The 24,426-nt window shown below is 42.5% G+C and overlaps 1 protein-coding gene across 3 annotated transcripts in view; it reads right to left on the bottom strand.

The window, feature by feature from the left end:
- Positions 1-1,933: 1,933 nt before the first annotated feature.
- Positions 1,934-24,426, bottom strand: part of LOC144598669 (uncharacterized) — a 28,304-nt gene continuing 5,811 nt past the window's right edge. For 2 of the 3 annotated variants that reach the window (XM_078408918.1, XM_078408916.1), the window contains exons 2-4: positions 21,758-22,855; positions 8,231-8,293; positions 1,934-4,276 (exon numbers count right to left, since the gene is read on the bottom strand). In XM_078408918.1, the coding sequence (XP_078265044.1) occupies positions 4,226-4,276; positions 8,231-8,293; positions 21,758-22,765 (1,122 nt within the window). In that variant the 5' untranslated portion in view covers positions 22,766-22,855 and the 3' untranslated portion in view covers positions 1,934-4,225. The remainder of the gene's footprint in view (positions 4,277-8,230; positions 8,294-21,757; positions 22,856-24,426) is intronic. The other variant, XM_078408917.1, reaches the window with a different exon arrangement.

Raw genomic sequence — 24,426 nt, 5'->3', positions numbered from 1 at the left:
CTGGGTCTTTATAGGGCTGGTTATGATTAGTTCCGCATCTCTGTCCATTTGTTCATAATCCTGGGTGTTCTTTGTTCTCACCAATTAAATGATATGAATCGTTTTTATTGCCATTTCAGCTAATGCACTTCTGATCTTGTCAGCTTACTAGTGACAACAGTTTTCCACATCTCCCCTCTACTATGAACTACATTGGTGAGTTTTGCAATATCTGCAAACTTTTTAGGATTAGGTTTACTATTGTCACACACTGAGGTACAGTGAAAAGCTTTGTTGTGCATGCTATCCAAATAGATCAAATATATCTTACATAGATGCAATCAGTTTAAATCAAGTACAATAAATAGAGCAATGGGGAAGATAGATTGCAGATAGAGTTCTCAGCATTGTGGACATCAGTTCCTTAGATAAAGTCCAACGTCCAACGGGGAAGAGATACCGTGCAGTACTCTAGCTTTCATATACATTATCTACATTTTCTCATTAAATGAAAGAAACAAAGGCTATTATTTTGTAGGAATTGTACAATTTGAAAAAGAAAATCTAAATTCAATGACAGGAAATCCACAGTGGCTTATTTACTACAAATTTGCAGATAATTTCACATTTGCCAGAAGAGTAAGTACCTTACTATTTGAGAACAACTACATTTGCACAGTTTACTCTTTCAACCACTGGTAAACATTCAGGGAAAATCAACATATCCATTGAAATATTTAAGCCAAATATTAAGAATCCCAGCCGACAGATCCGACCTCCTGATATGATCAATCAGCAAGCTGGTTAATCAGAGATCAGCGGCAGTCAGAGATACCACAGGCAGAAGAGGCCAAGTAGGCTATTGAATCCATTCCAGATTTACAACAGGAAAGATTGGCAGCACAAAATGATCTTGGAAATCAGGTGTTGAGTACTAATTTTATTTAAATACATTGAATGAGTATTGAATCTCCAATTAAACTCCTAATACAAGGACATATGAACATTGTGTGCACTATGCACAAGTTTTAATCATATAATTGCATGGAATGTGTGATTGAGTCTGATATTCTTCATTGCAATCACATGGAATGTGGTCTGTTCGTAGCTACTTGGTTAGATGGGGTAGTTAGCCCCATATACCTACATATTGTAGGTAGATGGGGCAAAACTACCGACATATTGTAATTACAAAAGCAGTGAGATTGAGCTACAAGGCATAGGGAGATACCAATATAGACAATATTTCAGGTGCCAGGAATAGAAACTACTGTTGTATCATCTTAAGTCTCCACGATTATTGGCATCTGCTGTATAGTATGTAACCTTGCCAGGTGTATAGGACCCTCAAGGATGATTTAAGACCTATTGTAAGGGAGATGCTGGGTATCTTTTCCGTTCTGCTTTTACCCCTACAAATAATACAATCAGTATTCCTGACAGATACAACTCATGCATCACATCTCAAAATTATATGATTTTTGGTGGGAGGTCCATTTGAAGCCTAGAATTATAAAGATAATTAGGCAGTATTTGCTATGGAATTTGCTAACCCAAGCACCAATTCTCCAATACTCACCAGCCCAACAACTTAAATCCCGGACTGTGAAAATATTGCCAACATTCTGATTATTAATTAACCAAATAATTAAAAAGATTTAGATAATATATTATTGTACAATTTATTGAAAGCCAGAGAAATGGAGTGTCTCCTACAACTAAAATGCTAACTAGCTCAACTTAAAACAGAATGTTTACAGCCCAGGCCAGCTAAGGGCAATTCTGGAACAGTTTAGACCTGAGAAATGCATTAAAACATCACAGACAATATTTCATTACTGAGCCATTGATTAGCACCTGTTAGTACCAAAACGCTGCAAGATTGGTCAAAAATTACAAAAGTATGAAAAATCACAGTGTAACGGAAATTAATAATAGCACCTTGGATTGGCTGTCCATGCATGTACATGCTTGCCTGCAGGAATCGATATGCAATGCTGCTGAAGACTGTTGGGCCGATGGTAATGTAAACATGGATAATGCTGGGGAAGGTTCAGCAGATCAGGCTACACCTGTGAACATTTGTCAGAACTGCAAAAGAGAGAGTTTTTTTAAAATTGCAACCAGGATTGGAAGGTTTAAATAGGACAAGTAATATATCTGGTGGGGTTACCATCGTGATAAACTGGTGATGAAGCAATCTGGCTGATTGGTTAATGAAGCAAGGTTAGAAAGGGGAAAAAACATATTTGATCTCTTGCAACATAACCATCTTTGTGTATGAAATGGCTCTTGCCATTGAATACTTTCTCTTTGATGCTCACTGACCAGTTTTAGAAGGGCTTCTTGTCGCCACACTGGGTTAAATGCTGCCTTACTTAAGGTAGGCCATTTTCATCTCACTTCTGGAATTTAGCTCTTCCAACTTTGTTACGAGATCTGGAGCAGAGCAGACCTGAGCAGAGTGAAATTGAAACTGGCCATCATTTAGCATATTATCCGTAAGCAAGTGCTACTTGATAACATTGTTAACCACTTCCAGTACTTTACTGATGGTTAAGAGTAAATTGATTGGGCGGTCATTAGTGTTTGTCCTGAATTTGTCCTGATTTTCATGAACAGAACATACCTGGGCAATGTTCTACATTGTCAGGTAAATGGCAATGTTGTACCTGTATCTAAGCAGCTTGCATAAAGGTGGAGCTAATTCTGTACGGCCCATCTTCAGTATTGTTTTCAGGTGCCATTTCTGTTTCTCATCCTCTCAGCTATTCTCAAGAGGATAGCTTGAATTGAACTGGTTGGAGATTGGCTTCGGTGGAGATGGGAATCACAGGAGGAGGCAGCGATGGACCTTCTATCCAACATTTCTGGCTGAACATAATTGCAAATGCTTCAGCCTTTTGTTTAGGTCACATATGTTGTGCCCACTATCAATGAGGATAGGGATATTCTTGGGGCCTTCTCCTCTCTTTTGCTGTTTAATTGTCCAGCACCCATCACGGCGAAGTGTGGTAAGACTGTGAAGCTTTCATCTGATCCATTGGTTGTGAGACTGCTTGCCGCTATCAGTTGCATGCTTTTTTTCAGCTGTTCAGCATGCTTGGCGTTCTAAAAGTTGCAACTTCAGTAAGCCTGCAGCTATTTTTTTGGTGTGGCTGATGCTGCTCCTGGTATGTCCTTTTCCATTCCTCACTGAAACAAAGTCGATCGCTTGGCCTGATCGTGATGGTAGAGTAAGTGAAGTGAGAGCCCATGAGATCACATATTGTGATACCCACAGTGCTGCATCTGATGATGTTCCATACCCAGTGGGTGCCCATTTACAGACGCTGTTCCCACAATATTTCCTGTTCACACATATTGCACAGCATTGCAACTGATGTCTCACTGAAGCCCTGACCATTTTATCACCATTTAAGAAAATAATTCTGTTATAGTATTCCTACTGAAGTAAAATATCCCATATTTCCCCATCTTATCCACAATTTGCCACCCTCTTGATCAATCATTTCACCTATCTGTACAGCTTCGTATCATTGGCATACTTCAGTTAAACTGAATTCTATTAAGCCATTAATATGTGTTGTAATCTCAGAGGACCCAGTATTGAATCTTGGATCAGCCCTGTCGACCGAATTTTTTTTTGTTTATATCATTTAATCAACGCATTATCCATGCTTCCATGTTTATTGTCCCAATAGCTCTTATTTTATGTTAAAAGAAATTGTGTGGTACTTTTATTAGATGTATTTTTTAAATCCTCATACACATCCACTAGCCTCTCCCCCGCCCTTCATCCACCCTTCTAACCACATCCTCAAAAATATGCGTCAGATTTGTCAAACAACTTCTCTTTCATAAAACCATTTTCATTTTAATGGTTTATGTGCCTGGTTAACGTGTCCTTAATAATGGATGCAAACATGATGGGAAAACGGATGCGTTCAGATGTTTAATTGTCTTTCAGAAAATACTTGGGGTTACTGTATATCTTAACATCAAAAACATGCAAAATATACATGATTGGAAATATTGACCTGATCTTCTTGGTTGTGCTTGGGAAGGAGGAACGATCTCATCCATTTAACCTTTGCCATTGTTCACATGCCGTGAATTCTCTATTTGTACACTGCACTTTTCATGATATTACAGTCATAGAAACAATAAGAGGAGACTTGATTAAAAATCAAAATACATCAACTCCTACATAATGTTTTCATAACATAGTATGTTCTGGTGCAGTTTATTCCACGCAGATTTCTTGTTGGTCCCGCATCCAGATCATTGCTTGTATCTGGCAGGGAGCAGAAATAACAATTTATCAATTATGCATTGTGATTTTCATCTTCCTGTGTCCATTATAGGACATGCAAATTCAGGTTACAGAGGGATTTCTCCATTAGTCAAAAATGGCTTTATTCACAAAATGCTGGAGTAACTCAGCAGGTCAGGCAGCATCTCGGGAGAGAAGGAATGGGTGACGTTTTGGGTCGAGACCCTTCTTCAGACTGACTGTTTTCTATCGCTAACCATATTTGCTACAATTCTTTCATTTAATTTAATTGAATAATTAACCTTACACTATCCATAATTGGACTATGAAATACATGCTGTATCCAGACATTAATGAATGGGCAGCACTGTGGCGCAGCGGTAGAGACCCTGGTTCGATCCTGACTACAGATGCTTGTCCGTACGGAGTTTATACATTTCCAGATAACCGCATGGGTTTTTTCTGGGTGCTCCAGTTTCCTCCCACACTCCAAAAATGTACAGGTTGCAGGTCTGGTAAGAACTGTATCTCACCAAACTCCCTGTGTCTAACTCCTCCCAGTCCGTGTGTCTCCAGATATATCACCTAGTTCTGGCTCTTCCCAGTCCGTTATGCCCATATATGTACTCATCTAACGACAGCCCCCAAGTGTGCAAAATAATACGGCAAGATATATCTAGACAAAATAATATAATATGCTAAAACAGCCAGTACAAACACAAATGGCTCCTACAGCTATTATTTTGTAAGAATTGTACAATTTCAACCTGCTTCAGCTCTCCATGTCCCCATCAAGGGAACACAGTTTAAGAATAAGGGGTAGGCCATTTAGAACTGAGATGAGGAGAAACTTTTTCAGTCAGGGAGTTGTGAATCTGTGGAATTCTCTGCCTCAGAAGGCAGTGGAGGCCAATTCTCTGAATGCATTCAAGAGAGAGCTAGATAGAGCTCTTAAGGATAGCGGAGTCAGGGGGTATGGGGAGAAGGCAGTACTGATTGAGAATGATCAGCCATGATCACATTGAATGGCGGTGCTGGCTCGAAGGGCCGAATGGCCTCCTCCTGCACCTATTGTCTATTGTCTATCAGTAAAGGATTGTAAATTGTCCCTAAGTGTGTAGAATAGTGCTAGTGTACGGGGATTGCTGGTCAGTGCGGGCTTGGTGGACAGAAGGGTCTGTTTCTGCGCTGGGTCTCTAAACTAAACTAAAAATACCATGAAACATTATTGTTATTGCTAGCTTGAAAATTGTCAGGAGAATTTGTGTGAATTCTGATTTATGTATATCAGGTTGTTAGTAACCAGGGAGTGGGGCCTGTATCTAAGACAGCAGTTGATTAAAATTATATACTCTGTGCCGAATAGCTCAGTTCAAATGATCAAATACATAAGCATGTAGGTTGACGTATTATCACAGCTCAACAAGTTCTAGGGACACTTCTAAGGAGTTTTTGTAGCACATATTTTCAACATTTTTAGTGAATTCCACAGGGAATATAAACAACAATAATGACTTGGATTACTCAAAGGAATGGAAGTCTCCTTGCTGCAGTTTGATACTGCAGGAATTGAGAACGTGTTCGAGACAGTCCAATGCATAGGGATGGAGGACAGGAAGAGATTTCTGTTGATAAGCATTTGGGAGAGTGGTCACAGCAATGAGATAAAGGAGAAAACTGTGGAAGGAGAAGATAGATAAGGGGACTTAAGTCCGGGTTTCAGACTTCAGTCTGAAGAAGGGTCTCGACCCGAAATGTCGCCCATTCCTTCTCTCCCGAGATGCTGCCTGGCCTGCTGAGTTACTCCAGCATTTTGTGAATAAATACCTTTGATTTGTACCAGCATCTGCAGTTATTTTCTTACACTAGATAGATAAGGGGGATCTTTTAAGGGATAGGGAGAGGCAGGAGGAAAGATTCAAATAAGGAGGACATGGAAACATTTAGTTTCGAAAACACATTTATAGGCCCAGCCTTTCTCTGGGAAAATTTACCCCATATGGTAAAATTCTAAATAGTAAATATGGAAAAAGCACAAATTACTGGAGTAACTCAGAGGATCAGGCAGCATAGCTGGAGGACAAGGATAGGCAACGTTTCAGGTCTTCTGCAAGAAAAGTCCCGACCCAAAACATTGCATATCCATGTCCTCCAGAGATGCCTAACCTAATTGTTCCAGCAATTTGTGGATTTTTTTTTGGAAACCTGCATCTGCTGTTCCTTGTGCTGCCAAATAAATGTCAATGGTGTAGTGGCCGTCACGTAACGAGGGGGCTGACCCAAGGAGTGGCCTGATCCCCTGGGACCGCCACAATGGCATTTATAAATATCAGGCTTTTTAAAGGGGAGCAGTATTTGCAACGTAGGTATGTTTTAGTAGACAAGAAAATCAAGTAATATTTGGTTAGTGCAGGAAAGTAGCGACGAGGTAAAAGATTATAATTTTATTGGATGGAAATCAATTTAGGGGTAAAGATATCTCATGATTTTCCTTACAAATGTAGTCAATGATAAAAATGTAAACTAGATAATTCTTTGTGTTCGTTAAAATGTAGTGTCAGGAAAGTGGTATTCCACTTTGTTGATCTCAAATCAGGGATAGATTGGAGCTTTTCTACAGGGATGGGCTACGTTTTAAAAGTGATTAATTACGGAAGTGGCAAAGTTTCAAATCTGGAAGATGGACATGGGAGAGCAAAACCAATCAGGATCAACTAAAGATAGAGAGACATACAGGTGTAGGTGAGCGTCATATTCACACAGTATAAGAAAATAACTGCAGATGCTGGTACAAATCGAAGGTATTTATTCACAAAATGCTGGAGTAACTCAGCGGGTCAGGCGGCATCTCAGGAGAGAAGGAATGGGCGACGTTTCGGGTCGAGACCCTTCTTCAGACTGACATATTCATATTCACACAAGTAATTTAGCCAGAAGGATATGGAAGAATACATTTTAAATGGGGAAAATATAGAGGCAATTGATGTTTACACTAAGATAAACAATTAGTAAAAATAGCCAATAATTTAAAAATGCATTAATTGGAATTTCCAGAATGTGGAAAGTATGTTGGGTGAATCTGATGTTATGTTATATTATAATAGTGAGATGAAACTAACACACCTTTCTGCAAGCTGGACATAATGGAAATTAAAGATATTAAGATATCATTTATTTACAAAGATAAGTTGAGAAATATTATAATGATATTGGTGAACGTGAAAAACATTCTGCTGACATAAAGACATCCGGATCATGTTGGTATAGTTGGAGCTCTGGGTCAAAGTTGGATTAAAAACATGATAGGAGATTTGCAGCCGGATTATAGAGTTATGGAGGAAATATACAATTGATTATACAAACGTATCGAAACGTATAAGACTATTAAGGGGTTGGACACGTTAGAGGCAGGAAACATGTTCCCAATGTTGGGGAAGTCCAGAACCAGGGGCCACAGTTTAAGAATAAGGGGTAGGTCATTTAGAACTGAGATGAGGAAAAACTTTTTCAGTCAGAGAGTTGTGAATCTGGAATTCTCTGCCTCAGAAGGCAGTGGAGGCCAGTTCTCTGAATGCATTCAAGAGACAGCTAGATAGAGCTCTTAGGGATAGCGGAGTCAGGGGGTATGGGGAGAAGGCAGGAACGGGGTACTGATTGAGAATGATCAGCCATGATCACATTGAATGGCGGTGCTGGCTCGAAGGGCCGAATGGCCTCCTCCTGCACCTATTGTCTATTGTCTAAAAGATTTTTAAAAATTCCCCTTACAACTGCTGACAGTCTTGCTGAATTTTTGCAGTAGTTCCTGCTTTTGTTTAATTATCAAAGTAATAAAGGTCAATTTAAAAGGGGAAAAGGAAATGTACAGTTATTTTCTCAACAGGAATTGTAGAAACCTGCATGCTACTAGATGACTGTTTCAAGGCCAATTGGATCATTCCATGGCTGTAAATTATTTTGTGGGAGTTCACATACCTGCTGCAACATAAATTCAAGGGGGTCATCTGGTCTTTCATACACCAAATTTTCAGTCATTTTCTGTAAAGCAGAATATATTTTAAATCTGTGACCTTTATTTCAAATTAAAAATTTAGTTAAAAATTGCAAATATTCTTACATGAGTTATATAGGTACTTAAATATTAATATTTACATTTTGGTAATTTTAAAGAAATGTTTTACTTGGTAAAAAGTATAGTTTACTTGACCTAATTAAATTCTAATTAGTATATAACTACAGTGAAATCCAGCATGCTGTTATCCTTTAATATAATTATTTATGCCTTTTCCATTTAGTCTACGGGGAATCTATTTTTTTAATTTGTTGCTGTATTTTACATATAATTTAAATGTAATGTATATTTTCTTAGCACTTTTATGCTTCAATTCCTCTATTTGTGTTGAAACCAGTGGCTCCATATTAATGTGTATGAAGGAAGTGCAGATGCTGGTTTAAACCAAAGATAGACACACAGTGCTGGAGTAACTCAGCGGGACAGGCAGCATCCCTGAAGAGAAGGAAGGGGTGACGTTTCGGGTCGAGACCCTTCTTCAGCCTGACTCCAGATTAATATATTGCTTTAGTATGCGTGCTTGGAAATCGCATTATGTCCATTCTCTGGCAATGATACTTGCAAATGCTGTTTAGCATTAAAGTAAACATGCCAGAAACTTGGTGATGTTCCAGCAACATTCTTTATTTGAGATCCTGAATGCAGCATTTGTGCTGAATGTAAACCTGAATCCTGGAGTGAAAGGCAACCACACTCACATTTTTACCACCACCATTTGCACCTCAAAACACATTCCTGCACCTAAACGAGTACCCTTTTGATTATCTTCTTCATTTGAGGCTGGAATGAAATAACCCCTCCTACAAGCATGTCCACCAGTATGTACCTGTGCAAATTATTTTACAAATTCATAAATAGCACAGAAATGGTGTCTGTGGATCAACTCATCCGTGCCAGCCATGATGCCTATCTGTGTTATCCCTTTTTACCACATTAGTTCTACATCTGAGTCATGCCTGTCTAAAGGTCTCTTAAATGTAGAGATTGTATCTTATAGTGGCAACTTCCAACCTTTCCATCGCGTCGTCTCCTATAGTCACCACTTCACGAAAGGAGTGGAGTGATCATTCTTGATGCAAACAACAACAGAGAGAGCTTCACGACGTTTCGGTTTAATTAGTCGTTTATTGAAGTAGTATTACAAACAGATAGTATTTCTCCCGTCATAGACTTGGTAAGAATTATATCTTGCCAAGCTCCTGTCGTGTCTGAAGCATTACGTCAGTGCCTTCCCAATGACACTCCTCATTCTGGCTCCTCCCAGTCCATATAGGCCCATGTGCCCATATATGTACTCATCTCACGGCAACCCCCAAGTGTCCAAAAATAATACAGCAGGATACAAAATAACAGCATCTGCTGTTATTTTCTTATACAATATGCTAAGACAGCTAATAAAAACAATTGACTCTTACATTTCTAATGTCGCCACTTCTGTGGCAAAACCCCTTCCTCTCCAATACTCTCTTGTTTTTGGTACCCCTTCCATCAGAAAAAGATTGTATCTATCCTGTCTGCATCTGTTATAATGTTATTTACCTCTATCAGGTCCCCTCACCTTCCCTTACTTCAGGGAAAACAAGCCCAGCATATCCAATTTTTGCCTGTATCTAAAGTCCTCTTTGATACATAAACTTTTCAGAGCCCCCTGGCATGTACTGTATATGTCCTGCCACTATTTGTAGTCCCAAAATGCATGACCTCCCACTGGTCTGAATTAAATTCCATCTGCCACCACTCCATCCAACTTTCCAACGGATCTCCATCCTACTTTATCCTTAGACAACCTTCTTCACGATTTAGTACTCCACTAATTTTTGTGTACCAGCAAATGTACTAATCAGACCACATACATATTCATACAAGTCATTTAAATATATTACAAATTACAAAGGTCCCAGCACAATCACTGCACCACGGGTTTCAGACGCCTGTCAGTAAAACAACCCTCCATCACTACCTTCTTCCCCCTATCACAAAGCCTATTTTGAAACCAGTTTGCTAACACATCTCGGATCCCATGTGCTTTAACCTTTTGCATCAGCCTATCATATGTACCTTGTCCAAAGCCTTGCTAAAATCTATGTCTACGACATCCACTACACTTCCTTCATCAATTTCCTTATCTCCTCAACAGGGTAATCATATTTGAGATAGGATCTCTGCTATATAAAACCATGCGGATTCCCCCCTAATCAGTTTTTTCCCTTTTCAAGCGCACATGAATCCTGTCCCTGAGAATTATTTTTCCAATAATTTCCCCACTCCTGTTGTAAAGCATCCCAGCCTATAGTTTCCTGACTTACACCTATCTGCACATCATATTTCCTCTTCTGTACAAAAAATGGGTTGCAAGTCATTTTGGCAGAACACAATAATCTATATTGGTGAGATATTTGTTCAAAATCAAAAATGATTGTCATTGTGAGTGATAAATATATTACTCTCAAGGCTGTTGTAATTTCATGCCAAAATCAGTTGCTGGGACATCTGATTACTTCAGGAAACAGGTGGAACGGCACAAAAATAGAGAACCGATTGCTCTTATTCTAACTCTGACTTTGTTGCCAATGACAACGTAAAAAGCATCGATATTGACCTCAATGGCAGCTTCCCACAGAGATGCAACAATCACTGTGGCATGGACTTTAACTTTCCACAACCAAGTTCGGTCTCACGTCAGTTCAGGGTTTTTTTTCCCTGGTATGCAGCAATGGAAATGACAACAAGCGGGATGCGACGCTGGCTCCTGCATATGTTTTGAAAGCTTTGTTTTGGAAATTCCTGCATGCACCTTTGGAAAAAGTTGGAGATCAATGGAGCCCAGAGAAGAGTAGTATTTACCCATCTCTGGGTGCCATAGCAACTGCAGGAAAATTCAATCCTGATTGTTTGCACTCACGTTTTCATCCAATATAAGCCTCCTCCAAGTGACAGCAACGCTCGTGAAATGTTAAAAAATTCCTTCAATTATATTTTGATTAAAATTAGTTCTTATTTACTTAGCGCTTTCTGGAAGGCGCTCGCATGGAAAGCCCTCAATAACATGGGGAAAAGTCCGGAAAGAGCTTGTATGGAAAACCCTCAATAACATGGAGAAAATCTGGACGTCTCAGAGGTCTAAGGGTCTCAAACTGAGATTCTTCCATGCAACTGTAGAGACAATATTATTGTACGGGTGTGAGGCATGGACTCTCACTCGAGCACTGTCCAAGTCTCTCGACGGTATCTACACCCGAATGCTCAGAAAAGTTCAAAATGTCAGTCGGAGGGACCACACCACCAACGCCCAGCTCTACGGGGAGATTCCACCTCTGACCGAGAAGATCAGGTGGAGAAGGATGAGGCTCGCTGGTCATTGCACTGCCATCCAGAAACACCAGCAAACAAGGTTGTGTTGTGGGAACCCACCCATGGAAGACGGAACCCGGGATGACCAAACAAGACCATGCTGAAGACGGTGATGGAAGACGCATATGTAGAGACAAAAGAGGAGCTTGCCAGCTGTGTGGAGGATTGATCTGATCTCCCGGTGGTTCAGCACTTCAACTCCCCCTCCCACTCCCAGTCTGACCTTTCTGTCATGGGCCTCCTCCAGTGTCATAGTGAGGCCCACTGCAAATTGGAGGAACAGCATCTTATATTTCGCTTGGGCAGCTTACACCCCAGCGGTATGAACATTGATTTCTCTAACATCAGATAGCTCCTCTGTTCCTCTCTTTCCCCTCCCCCTTCCCAGTTCTCCTACTGTCTTTCTGTCTCCAACTATATCCTGTCTTTGTCCTGGCCCCTCCCTGGCATCAGTCTGAAGAAGGGTCTCGACCCGAAACGTCACCCATTCCTTCTCTCCTGAGGTGCTGCCTGACCCGCTGAGTTACTCCAGCATTTTGTGATACCTTCAATTTGTACCAGCATCTGCAGTTATTTTCCTACAGAGATGTGTGGGGCATCTGTCACCATGCCCATCGGAAACCAGCACCATCACGTCACTAACGTTTTCAACGATTTTAATTTTTTAATTAATAAAATTATTTACTTAGCAAATTCACTAAGTGTCATGAACTCTATTTCTCCTGAAATGGTGCTATTTATAGGGTCAAAAATTAAATTGCACTTATTTGAGATCTGTGACTGCATGCAACCTGAAAGGAAGCATGCAGGTACAGCAGGCAGTGAAGAAAGCCAATGGAATGTTGGCCTTCATAACAAGAGGAGTTGAGTATAGGAGCAAAGAGGTCCTTCTGCAGTTGTATAGGGCCCTAGTGAGGCCGCACCTGGAGTACTGTGTGCAGTTTTGGTCTCCAAATTTGAGGAAGGATATTCTTGCTATTGAGGGAGTGCAGCGGTTTACTAGGTTAATTCCCGGAATGGGGGGACTGTCATATGTTGAAAGACTGGAGCGACTAGGCTTGTATACACTGGAATTTAGAAGGATGAGAGGAGATCTTATCGAAACATATAAGATTATTAAGGGGTTGGACACGTTAGAGGCAGGAAACATGTTCCCAATGTTGGGGGAGTCCAGAACAAGGGCCATAGTTTAAGAATAAGGGGTAGGCCAATTAGAACTGAGATGAGGAAAACCTTTTTCAGTCGGAGAGTTGTGAATCTGTGGAATTCTCTGCCTCAGAAGGCAGTGGAGGCCAATTCTCTGAATGCATTCAAGAGAGAGCTAGATAGAGCTCTTAAGGATAGCGGAGTCAGGGGGTATGGGGAGAAGGCAGGAACGGGGTACTGATTGAGAATGATCAGCCATGATCACATTGAATGGCGGTGGTGGCTCGAAGGGCCGAATGGCCTCCTTCTGCACCTATTGTCTATTGTCTATAACCTCAACTAGGTTCACATGTCTGCCTGGACTGCTTTGCTCATGGTCACTCTGCACTTACTGAGATTTCCCATTCCAGATTGCTGTCGCCACAGTAATTTCCATCATATCTCAGTTTGATGTCAAGAAGAGGGACAGAGAAGTTTCACGCAATGGAGAGAATACTGATTATTTTGTGTAGGAAAGAACTGCAGATGCTGGTTTAAATCGAAGGTAGACACAAAATGCTGGAGTAACTCTTTATTTTGTTCTACATCCCACAGGGGTAGGTTCAGCAGACATAGGCACTTGCTGCTGTGCTGTTAAAGGCTTACCAAAATTGCATACATTCATGGCCTGCACCCATACAGTATTTCCCCTGCAATCTCCAACCTCTTTACATAAAGATAATGCCTTCTACAGGTATTTATTTTACTGGCATCTCAAGCCTGCTCCCCCTAATCTTTCCCCAGAGTCCAGCAAATTTCTTCCTTTCAAATACATATCCCCTTCCCGTTTTAAACACTTCTGTTAAAACTGCCCCCATTACTACCCCTGGCAATGTTAAAGGTTTTCCGCATTACTTTTTACAGTTTCTTCATTCACTTTCACTCGATGTCTCCGGATCTTCCAAACCCCTCAGACTCATTGGAATCACTCTCTCAGCATTCCAGCATCCATTCTTCAGCCCAGTGGAATTCTCCAGTAGCTGGAAGAATGAAGCTTATTTTGAATTTGGATCCCTTTTCGAGCTTCTTACTGACGTTGCAGTTGCTGGGCTAAGTGCCAGCCGCAGTGTGAACTAACAATAAATCAGTAGAGTAGTGCTTAACATGGGGAAATCTGACAAGAGAAATGGAATTGTAGAATAGTCCCAGCACAGTAGGCGACTTGTCCAGTTGCCTCTGAACTGATTCTGTGTAAGAACCATCCAGCTAGGCCGACTCCTGCAGATTTTTGCCTTTCCAATACACATCTGGCTCCTTTCTAAACACCACTATTAAATCTGCCTCCATTTTTACCCCTGATAACGTTAGAACTTTTCCACACGTTACTTTTGGCTCTTTTGTCAATCATCTTCACTCTTTACCTTTGGATTGTGACCAATGCAGCAACAGCAAGCATTATCTCCATCTACTCGTGCCGATGCCCCTCATTATTTTAAATCATTCTTGCAATTTCCTTGTTACCTTCCCTGTTCCAAGAGAACAATCCTGGCTTCTCTCATCCCAAAACCTTTACACATTTCCAAAAAGATAGCACCAATGGAATGTTGGCCTTCATAACAAGAGGAGTTCAGTATAGGAGCAAAGAGGTCCTTCTACCGTTGTACAGGGCCCTAGTGAGACCGCACCTGGAGTACTGTGTGCAGTTTTGGTCTCCAAATTTGAGGAAGGACATTCTTGCTATTGAGGGCGTGCAGCATAGGTTTACAAGGTTAATTCCCGGAATGTCGTCATATGTTGAAAGACTGGAGTGACTAGGCTTGTATACACTGGAATTTAGAAGGATGAGAGGGGATCTTATCGAAACGTATAAGATTATTAAGGGGTTGGACACGTTAGAGGCAGGAAACATGTTCCCAATGTTGGGGGAGTCCAGAACCAGGGGCCACAGTTTAAGAATAAGGGCTAGGCCATTTAGAACGGAGTGAGGAAAAACTTTTTCAGTCAGAAAGTTATAAATCTGTGGAATTCTCTGCCTCAGAAGGCAGTGGAGGCCAATTCTCTGAATGCATTCAAGAGAGAGCTAGATAGAGCTCTTAAGGATAGCGGAGTTAGGGGGTATGGGGAGAAGGCAGGAACGGGGTACTGATTGAGAATGATCAGCCATGATCACATTGAATGGCGGTGCTGGCTCGAAGGGCCGAATGGCCTACTCCTGCAGCTATTGTCTATTGTCTATAAAACCAAACACAATACTGTGGTGGTTGAATGAGCATTTTATAAAGGTGCATCGTGCCAACCTTGCTCTTACACTCACGGTATCTATTTATAAAAGCCGCAATCCAATGTGCTTTCTCAAGCACTTTCTCAAGCTGCTGCACATTATTGGAAAGAAGTCAGCTGAAACAAAGCCAAATCCTGTAGAGACGCAGCCTGTCTATGTCGGTTTAATAATGATATATCAATTTGGTCATATAACCTTAGATCTCAATGTTCTGGTATCCTTTTTAGAAGTGTACCTTCTGGTTTGTATTACTTTTTCTCATTCCTCCAGCAAAATGTCTCACTTGTCACCCATTCTACAGCTCGTCCATACTCCATTTCTACTATTTTCATGATTCACCACAAGTTTTGCTTCATCTAACCTTACAACTAAAGATTGTATTATTTGTGGTACTTTGTAAAGCACCATGAGGATGACATACAATATTGTTTTAATACCAATAGAGACATTTCTAGACAAACTACTAGCGGAGTCAGGGTATTGTGAATGATCAGCCATGATCACATTGAATGGCGGTGCTGGCTCGAAGGGCCGAATGGCCTCTTCCTGCACCTATTGTCTAAACCGACTTTGAGGGATGTAACTTTGCAGGATTTGACTTTGCATCAGCTGGCCTTGTTCTGTTAGTGCAATCACTACAATCTAAACACACCAGTATTTCTTCCAATCAAAACCATAAGAGTAGCCAATATTGCCCCAGGTGAATGAATGTATTACAGGACCTGCATAGATCAAGGGCCATTCATCTTCACACTGATATACTTTTTCAATGTAAGGGTGCGGTTAAATTTCAAAAAAAAGCAAACCAATAAATAAAAAGCATAATTTTTGACTAATGTGTTATATATTTTACAAATTTAAACATATTGATGAGATAAAGATGAATGATGACATATCAAAATATATTTTTTAAATGAAATAAATGTTTTTATACTTTTCAGACAAGTTCTGATAAAGTTCAGATCTTTAAAACAATTATCTCAGGGAACTACAATCCGCACTTATAAAATGAGCTTTTCAAGGCCAGAACATTTGATAAGCAATTCATTTAGTTTACCACACAATACTAAACAAAACCCACTAAACTATTGCAAATTCCCATAGAATATATGGGAGATTCCAGTGATATGTGTTTTCTTCCCACCTCATCCAATTAGTATCCATTAGTATCCATTATCTGTGCTGCAAAACACGGTAATGCAACATAATGTGCTAAAGATAAAGTATTTAAGTGTGATTTATGACTGGCCTTTATAAAGGGTGAACAGGGAAACAAATCAAGGGTATTCCATTGCTATGGTCATTACAAGCCAAGCTATGAAAAATTATATATTACATGCCTTCAAGGTCAACAGAGGAGGAGCAGCAGGTGAAGGAGTGAGTGGGGGGATTGGCTGAGAAGGGGAGCGGCCTTGTCGAGGGAAGTGCCTTGTGAGAAAGATGCGTGTCTTTGGCTCAAGAGTCTTCGGTGAGGAGGCTGAGGGAGGAGACTACGCCAAAAGTTGGAGAGGGTGAGACGCAGTGAAGAAATGACAGGTAAGCTGATTCAGTGTAATACTTGCAGGATGTGGGAAGTCAGGGACACTGCTGGTGCCTCTGGCTGCTACAACTGTGGAAAGTGTGTCCAGGTTCAGCTCCTGAAGGACCGTGTTTGGGCACTGGAGAGGCAACTGGATGACCTCAGGATTATCCGGGAAAACGAGAGTTTCCTGGTCAGGACCTACAACGAGATCGTTACACCGAAGATATCGGAAGAGAGAAGGTGGGTGACAATGAGGAAGGGAAGGAAGCTTGGAGTACAGGAGACCTCTTGAAAACAGGTTCACCCTCTTGCAAGTTGTCGGGACAGAAGACACAGCCAGTCTGAGCGGCCGACAGGTCTGAGAGTCAAAACGTGGCGCTGAAGCAAAGCCAAAGAGACAGATGTCAGGCAGAGCCGTGGTAGTAGGGGACTCCATCGTGAGAGGTACATACAGGGGTTTCTGCGGCAACAGGTGGGATTCAAGGATGGTGTGGTGCCTCCCTGGTGCCAGGATCCAGGACGTCACGGACCGATTGCAGGGCATCCTCAAGGGTGAAGGTGAGCAGCCAGAAGTGGTAGTGCATGTTGGCACAAACGACGTCGGGAAGAAGAGGAAAAAGATTCTGCAGCATGCCTTTAGAGAGCTCGGAAGCAGGTTGAAAAGCAGGACCTCCAGGGTGGTTATCTCCGGTTTGCTTCCAGTTCCTCGTGCTGGTGAGGGCAGGAACAGGGAGATAGGGGATGTGAATGTGTGGCTGAGGATCTGGTGCAGGGGGCAGGGATTTAGATTCTGAGACTTTGGAATCTGCTTTGGGGCAAGGGTGAATTGTACAAAAGGGACGGATTGCACCTTAACAGGTGGAGGAACAGCATTCTGGCAGGCAGGATTGCCACTGCTACACGGGTGGGTTTAAACTAAATAGTGGGGAGGGGGGGGAGACAAATTGGAAATACAAGGGTGGAGTTAAAGGTAAAGAGAGTATAGGAAACGCTAAGAAAGACACCTGCATTAACGGGACAGAAAGCTCACAAAGGGATAGGAGAGTATGGCCAAGTGAAATAGGAATCAATGTGAAAGGTGAGTAATGGTTTAAAAGTATTATATATGAATGCGTAAAGTATAAGAAGTAAAGTGGATGAGCTTAAGGCTCAGGTAGAGATTGGTAGATATGACATTGTGGGGATTACAGAGACATGGCTGCAGGAGGATCGGGACTGGGAACTGAATATTCAGGGTTATACGTCCTATAGAAAGGACAGGCAGGTGGGCAGAGGAGGTGGGGTAGCTCTGTTGGTGAGGGATGAAATTCAGTCCCTTGTGAGGGGTGACATAGGGACTGATAATGTACAGTCGCTGTGGATAGAATTGAGGAATTCTAAAGGTAAGAAGACACTAATGGGAGTTATCTACAGGCAGGGCCGTTTTAACGCATGGGCCTGATGGGCACTTGCCCGGGGGCCCACGAGCATAGGGGCCCCATGCTGATCTGTGTATGTTAAGTGACTTGCAATAAATAAATACTACTTTAAAAATGTAGGTTCAATAAGTGCTTTTTTCGCAACATTTTCGGTCACTAAGTGCTTCTCACAGCAATCTAAGTGCTTTTCGCAACAATGTAGCACCCTAATTCCATCGCTAAGTGCTTTTCGGTAAGTGCTTTTCGCCGGCACGACGGGGGGGGGGGGGGGGGGGGGCTGGTAGGGAAAGGGGGGTGGGGGAGAGTAACGGTAGGGGCCCCAGTACACTGCTTTGCCCGGGGGCCCATAATGCTGTAAAAATGGCCCTGTCTACAGGTCCTCAAATAGTTGCCTGGATATAGGATGCAAGTTGCAGCAGGAGTTAAAATTTGCATGTTACAAAGGTAATGCCACTGTGGTTATGAGAGATTTCAAGATGCAGGTAGACTGAGAAAATCAGGTTGGTTCTGGACCCCAAGAAAGGGAGTTTGTAGAGTGCATCGGAGATGGATTCTTAGAACAGCTTGTACTGGAGCCAACCAGAGAGAAGGCAATTCTGGATTTAGTGTTGTCCAATGAACCAGATTTAATAAGGTATTCAAGGTAAAGGAACCGCTTGGAGGTAGTGACATAACATAAGTTTTAATCTGCAATTTGAGAGGGAGAAGGTTAAATCAGAAGTGTCAGTGTTGAAGTTGAACAAAGGGGACTATGAAGGCATGAGAGAGGAGCTGGCCAAGGTCGACTGGAAAAGGATCCTGGCAGGAATGATGGTGGAACAGCAATGGCAGGAATTTCTGGGCATAATCCAGAAGATGCAGGATCATTTCATTCCAAAGAGGAAGAAGGATTCTCAGGGGAGTAAGAGGCAACCGTGGCTGACAAGGGAAGTTAGAGATGGAATAAAACTAAAAGAAAAGATGTATAAGATAGCAAAGAGTAGCGTGAAGCCAGGGGATTGGGCAACTTTCAAAGGACAACAGAAAATAGCAAAAAGGGCAATACGGGCTGAAAAGATGAGGTACGAAGCGAAGCTGGCCAAGAATATAAAGGACAGTAAAAGCGTCTTTAGGCATGTTAAGAGAAAAAGATTAGTAAAGTCAAATGTGGGTCCCTTGAAGGCAGAAACAGGTGAAATTATTATGGGGAACAAGGAAATGGCAGAAGAGTTGAACAGGTAGTTTGGATCACTAAGGAAGACACAAACAATCTCCCAGATGTACTAGAGGACAGAGGATCTAGGGAGACAGAGGAACTGAAAGAAATTTGCATTAGGCGAGAAACAGTATTGGGTAGACTGTTGGGACTGAGGGCTGATAAATCACCAGGGCCTGATGGTCTGCAAGGAAGTGACTCTAGAAATCATGGACACATTGGTTAATATTTTTCCAATGTTCTACAGATTCAGGATCAGTTCCTGTGGATTGGTGGGTAGCTAATGTTATCCCACTTTTCAAGAAAGGAGCGAGAGAGAGAAAACGGGGAATTATAGACCAATTATCCTAACATCTGTGGTGGGGAAGATGCTGGAGTCAATTATTAAAGAAGTAATAATGGTGCATTTGGATAGCAGTAAAAGGATTGGTCCAAGTCAGCATGGATTTATGAAGAGTAAATCCTGCTTGACTAATATTCTGGAAAGAGCCAGTGGATGTAATGTATCTGGACTTTCAGAAAGCCTTTGATAAGGTCCCCCACAGGAGATTAGTGGGCAAAATTAGAGCACATGGTATCGGGGTAGGGTATTAACATGGATAGAGAATTGATTGGCAGACAGGAAACAAAGAGTAGGAATAAACGGATCCCTGTTAGAATAGCAGGCAGTGGCGAATGGAGGGCTGCAATGGGGCCACAACTATTTACAATATATATTAATGATTTAGTTGATGGAATTAAAAGTAAAACTAGCAAATTTGCATATGACACAAAACTAGGTGGCAGTGTGAACTGCGAAGAGGATGCTAGGAGGTTGCAGGGTTACTTGGACAGGTTGAGTGAGTGGGCAGATGCATGGCAGATGGAGTATAATGTAGATAAATGTGAGGTTATCCACTTTGGCGGCAAGAACAAGGAGGCAAATTATTATCTCAATGGTGTCAGTTTAGGAAAAAGGGAAATGCAACGAGACCTGTGTGTCCTTGTACACCAGTCACTGAAAGTAAACATGCAGGTACAGTAGGCAGTGAAGAAAGCTAATGGCATGTTGGCCTTCATAACAAGAGGATTTGAGTACAGGAGCAAAGACATCCTTCTGCATTTGTACAGGGCCCTGGTGAGTCCACATCTGGAGCATAGTGTGCAGTTTTGTCTCCTAATTTGGGGGATATCCTTGTTATTGAAGCTGTGCAGCGTAGGTTCACGAGGTTAATCCTCGGGATAGCGAGACTGTCATATGAGGAAAGATTGGAAAGACTGGGCTTGTATTCACTGGAATTTATAAGGATGAGAGGGGATCTTATAGAAATGTATAAAATTATAAAAGCACTGGACAAGCTAGATGCAGGAAAAATGTTGTTCACCCAGAGTTGTGAATTTGTGGAATTCTCTGCTACAGAAGGCAGTGGAGGCCAATTCACTGGATGAATTTAAAAGAGAGTTAGATAGAGCTCCAGGGGCTAGCGGAATTGGGGAGAAGGCAGGCACGGGTTACTGATTGTGGATGATCAGCCATGATCACAATGAATGGCGGTGCTGGTTCGAAGGGCCAAATGGCCTCCTCCTGCACTTATTTTCTATGTTTCTACAACACAGATAGGACAAAGTCTGTGCTTCAGACTGAAAAACTTAATTAATTTGCACCATTGCTACATAATTGATCACATATGATCTAGAGGTAGGTTCGTATATGACCTTCTTGATTATGGTTTTAGGCAAAAACTAGCAGAGGAGACAATCAGGAACCGTTGCATTTTGCAATGACCTGTTGTGATCATCCTCATGAAAGGGTAGTGAACGAGATTAATAATTTCCAATCAAAACACTTGAAAAAATGGGCATGGGAAAGAGACGAGATTAACTGCACATGTGCCATGGGCCAAATCACTCCCTGGGTGTTATATCATTCAGCTATTCTCAGATTTTTATTCCTGCTTTTTCCTCTTCTAATTATGTTGGCTGATGGTTGGTGACCCTGAACAATGTCCCACTAGGTCACTTCCCTTTCTGCAACAATGGGGATAATCGCTGCCTTATCCCTTCACAGTTATCCCCCACAGATGCGGCCTGACTCGCTGAGTTGCTCCAGCACTTTGTGTTTTTGCTCAACATTACTGCATCTGCAATTCCTTGTGTCCCCACAGCTATGTTGTTTACAGAAGTCAACAGAGGACAATTTGGTGTGGGAACACCCACTGATCTCTTTCCTTCTTCCTTCAGGGACAACGATGGCAGTTGGAAGGATTCCACCTGCATCCCTGGCTGACTTCAACCAGCTCAGCAGAGACCAAGTGAAGAGGCTATACCCTGGTGGCAGCAGTATATTTACACACCTAACTAAGCCTGTATATGTATTGTGGCAGAGAAAGCACGTAACGATGGAGAACTTCACCCAGCAATTTATAATACACTAATGCACTACTCCCTGAGAACCATGCACTATTAACCTGGCACCAACAAAAGGAAATCTTTCCCTGCAGTCATTTTAAGATCCTGATAATGAGAAGGATTAGATTAACCTTTGAAGTGCCTACCAACCTGAAATATCTGTAGAATATTGTGTTTCTCCATGTACAGCACAGATCGCTTATATGGATCTTCAAAACAGGTTGCACCTTTTTCTTCAAGGTCTGCAGGCGCCTCTGTCACAGCTGAAACTACAATCTCGGCTGCAGCTGGAGTTTGATCAATACTGCCAGCTGCAGGTTCAGATGTTTCAGATTCACCTACTAGTTCAGTCTTAGATGCATCAATGACTTGTCCCTCTCGCTCAGATTCAGTCTCTGTCACCAGTTCTCCTGCAGTTTCTGTCCCTGGTTCAGCCACAGTCTCTGCCACAGGTTCAGCTGCAGGTTCTGGTTCGGCTGCAGGTTCTGGTTCGGCTGCAGTTTCTGGTTCGGCTGCAGGTTCTGGTTCGGCTGCAGGTTCTGGTTCGGCTGCAGGTTCTGGTTCGGCTGCAGGTTCTGGTTCGGCTGCAGGTTCTGGTTCGGCTGCAGGTTCTGGTTCGGCTGCAGGTTCTGGTTCGGCTGCAGGTTCTGGTTCAGTTGCATCTTCTGGTTCAACTGCAGGTTCTTCAGCTGCAGGCTCTGGTTCGGCTGCAGGCTCTTGCTCAGCTGCAGGTTCTTCAGCTGCAGGCTCTTCAGCTGCAGGCTCTTCTTCAGCTGCAGGCTCTTCTTCAGCTGCAGGTTCTTCTTCAGCTGCAGGTTCTTCTTCAGCTGCAGGTTCTTCAGCTGCAGGTTCTTCAGCTGCAGGTTCTTCTTCAGCTGCAGGTTCTTCTTCAGCTGCAGGTTCTTCAGCTGCAGGTTCTTCTTCAGCTGCAGGTTCTTCTTCAGCTGCAGGTTCTTCTTCAGCTGCAGGTTCTTCTTCAGCTGCAGGTTCTTCTTCAGCTGCAGGCTCTTCTTCGGCTGTAGGTTCTTCTTCAGCTACAGGCTCATCACCTGCAGGCTCTTCTTCCGCCGCAGGCTCTGGTTCGCCAGCAGGTTCTGCCACTGGTTCTGTATCTACTTCCGCTGAATTCCCTGCCACTGGTTCTGCTGCCAACTCCATTTCTGGGACAGGAGGGAGATATTCTGATTCATCAACAGGATTGATTGCGGATCCATCAATTTCCCTTTCGGTAGGGTTCTGGTCATCATTCTGTAATGTGATATAGTTAATAGATGTGCGATTATAGCATTTTATACAAGAAACATTTCTAATGTCCCTGATGACAAGACCTACAGGAAAGTCACATGATGTGATAGCATCTGCAGGTGGACTTGCTGTGGAGGAATCCAGATGCAGAGACAGCTTGTTAAGTGAGTAAATCACTCCACAGGTACAGGCAGAGGGGTGGGATGGGGGGAGCTGGATGATCAGCAGGAAGGGCAGTCAGGGCATTGGGGTAGTGCAGGAATTCCCTGTGGACACACTCCTCTCTAACAAGTAGACCATGTTGGATACGGTTGGAGGTAATGACCATCCTGGGGAGAACACCAGCAAGAACCCAGTCTGTTGCACCAGGTAGAGTGATGCTGCACAGAAAGAGTGGAGCAGGACTGGGTGTGTGATGGTGGTAGGACATTCTATATTAAAGGGGTCAGAAACCTTTTTGAAGGTTGGTATCTCGCCTCTCTGGTGCTAGGGTCGAGATTGTCTTGCACTGACTACAGCACAGTCTGAAAGTAAAGGGTGGACAGTCAGAGGTTATGGACATGTAGGTACAAATGACACAGGTAATAGAGCAGGCTGAGGTCCTGGAACATGAGTTTGTGGACCTTTGTAGCCATTTAAGGATCAGGACCTCAAAGGTGAGATCTCTGAATTGCTTCTGTTGTCACTAGCTAATGAGTATGGGAATAGAGGATAGGTTAGACGAATGCCTGGCTGAACGGATGGTTCAGGAGGATAGGCTTTAGGTTCCAAGATCAATGGGATCATTTCAGGTGAGGATTGGATCTGTAGAGGCACCTTAACCAGAATGGAACCAACACCCTTGCTGGGAGATTTGCTAGTGCTGTTGGGGAAGGTTTAACTGGGTTGGCAGGGAAGGATCTCAGGGATATTAAACAGACAGAGAGGTACGATGACCCAGAGGAGAAATAGTAAGTCCAGTTGGTAAAACAAGCGGCTGAGTGAACATCAAGTGAATACAAAGCAAAGTTGCATTTATTTGAATGCAAGCACTACCTTAGTAAAGTGAATTGACTCAATGTTTTAATTAACTGGAGGATTACGATATACTCATCAATGCAACATGGTTGAATGACAGGCAGGACTGGCTACTCAGTCTCCTGAGACATAGAATTTTTAAGGAAAGGAATGGAGGGAGTAAAGGGGAGGATTCGGCAGACAACTCTGTATGCTGTCCCTGGCATTGCTGTAGTGCAAATGGAAAATGGGAAGCATCCACCTGCTGCCTACAGACCTCAAGGCCAGTTCAGCAGGTATGGATTTATTGAGGATTTATAGGGTGAAACAGGAATACCCATGTCTGTACTGCAGCTCTAAGTCCTAAGTTACCGCCCACCAGGTTGGTGGTGCTACTGATCCACAAGCAGATCTTCCCACTATAAAAGTAATGACACCCCAGAGAGGTTTGGTGCCAGGCCATCGACCTTAACCCTCTCTCTCTCTCTCTCCCTCTCCACAGCTGCTGCCCGACCTGCTGGGTGTTTCCAGTATAAAGCACACATGCAGAGACTGCTGGGGGGATACAGCGGGCCGGG

Source organism: Rhinoraja longicauda, chromosome 12 (assembly GCF_053455715.1).
Source record: "Rhinoraja longicauda isolate Sanriku21f chromosome 12, sRhiLon1.1, whole genome shotgun sequence".
NCBI classification, from domain to species: domain Eukaryota; kingdom Metazoa; phylum Chordata; class Chondrichthyes; order Rajiformes; family Arhynchobatidae; genus Rhinoraja; species Rhinoraja longicauda.
Note: the sequence above shows the minus strand (reverse complement) of the source record. Positions and strands in the feature narration are given on the sequence as shown.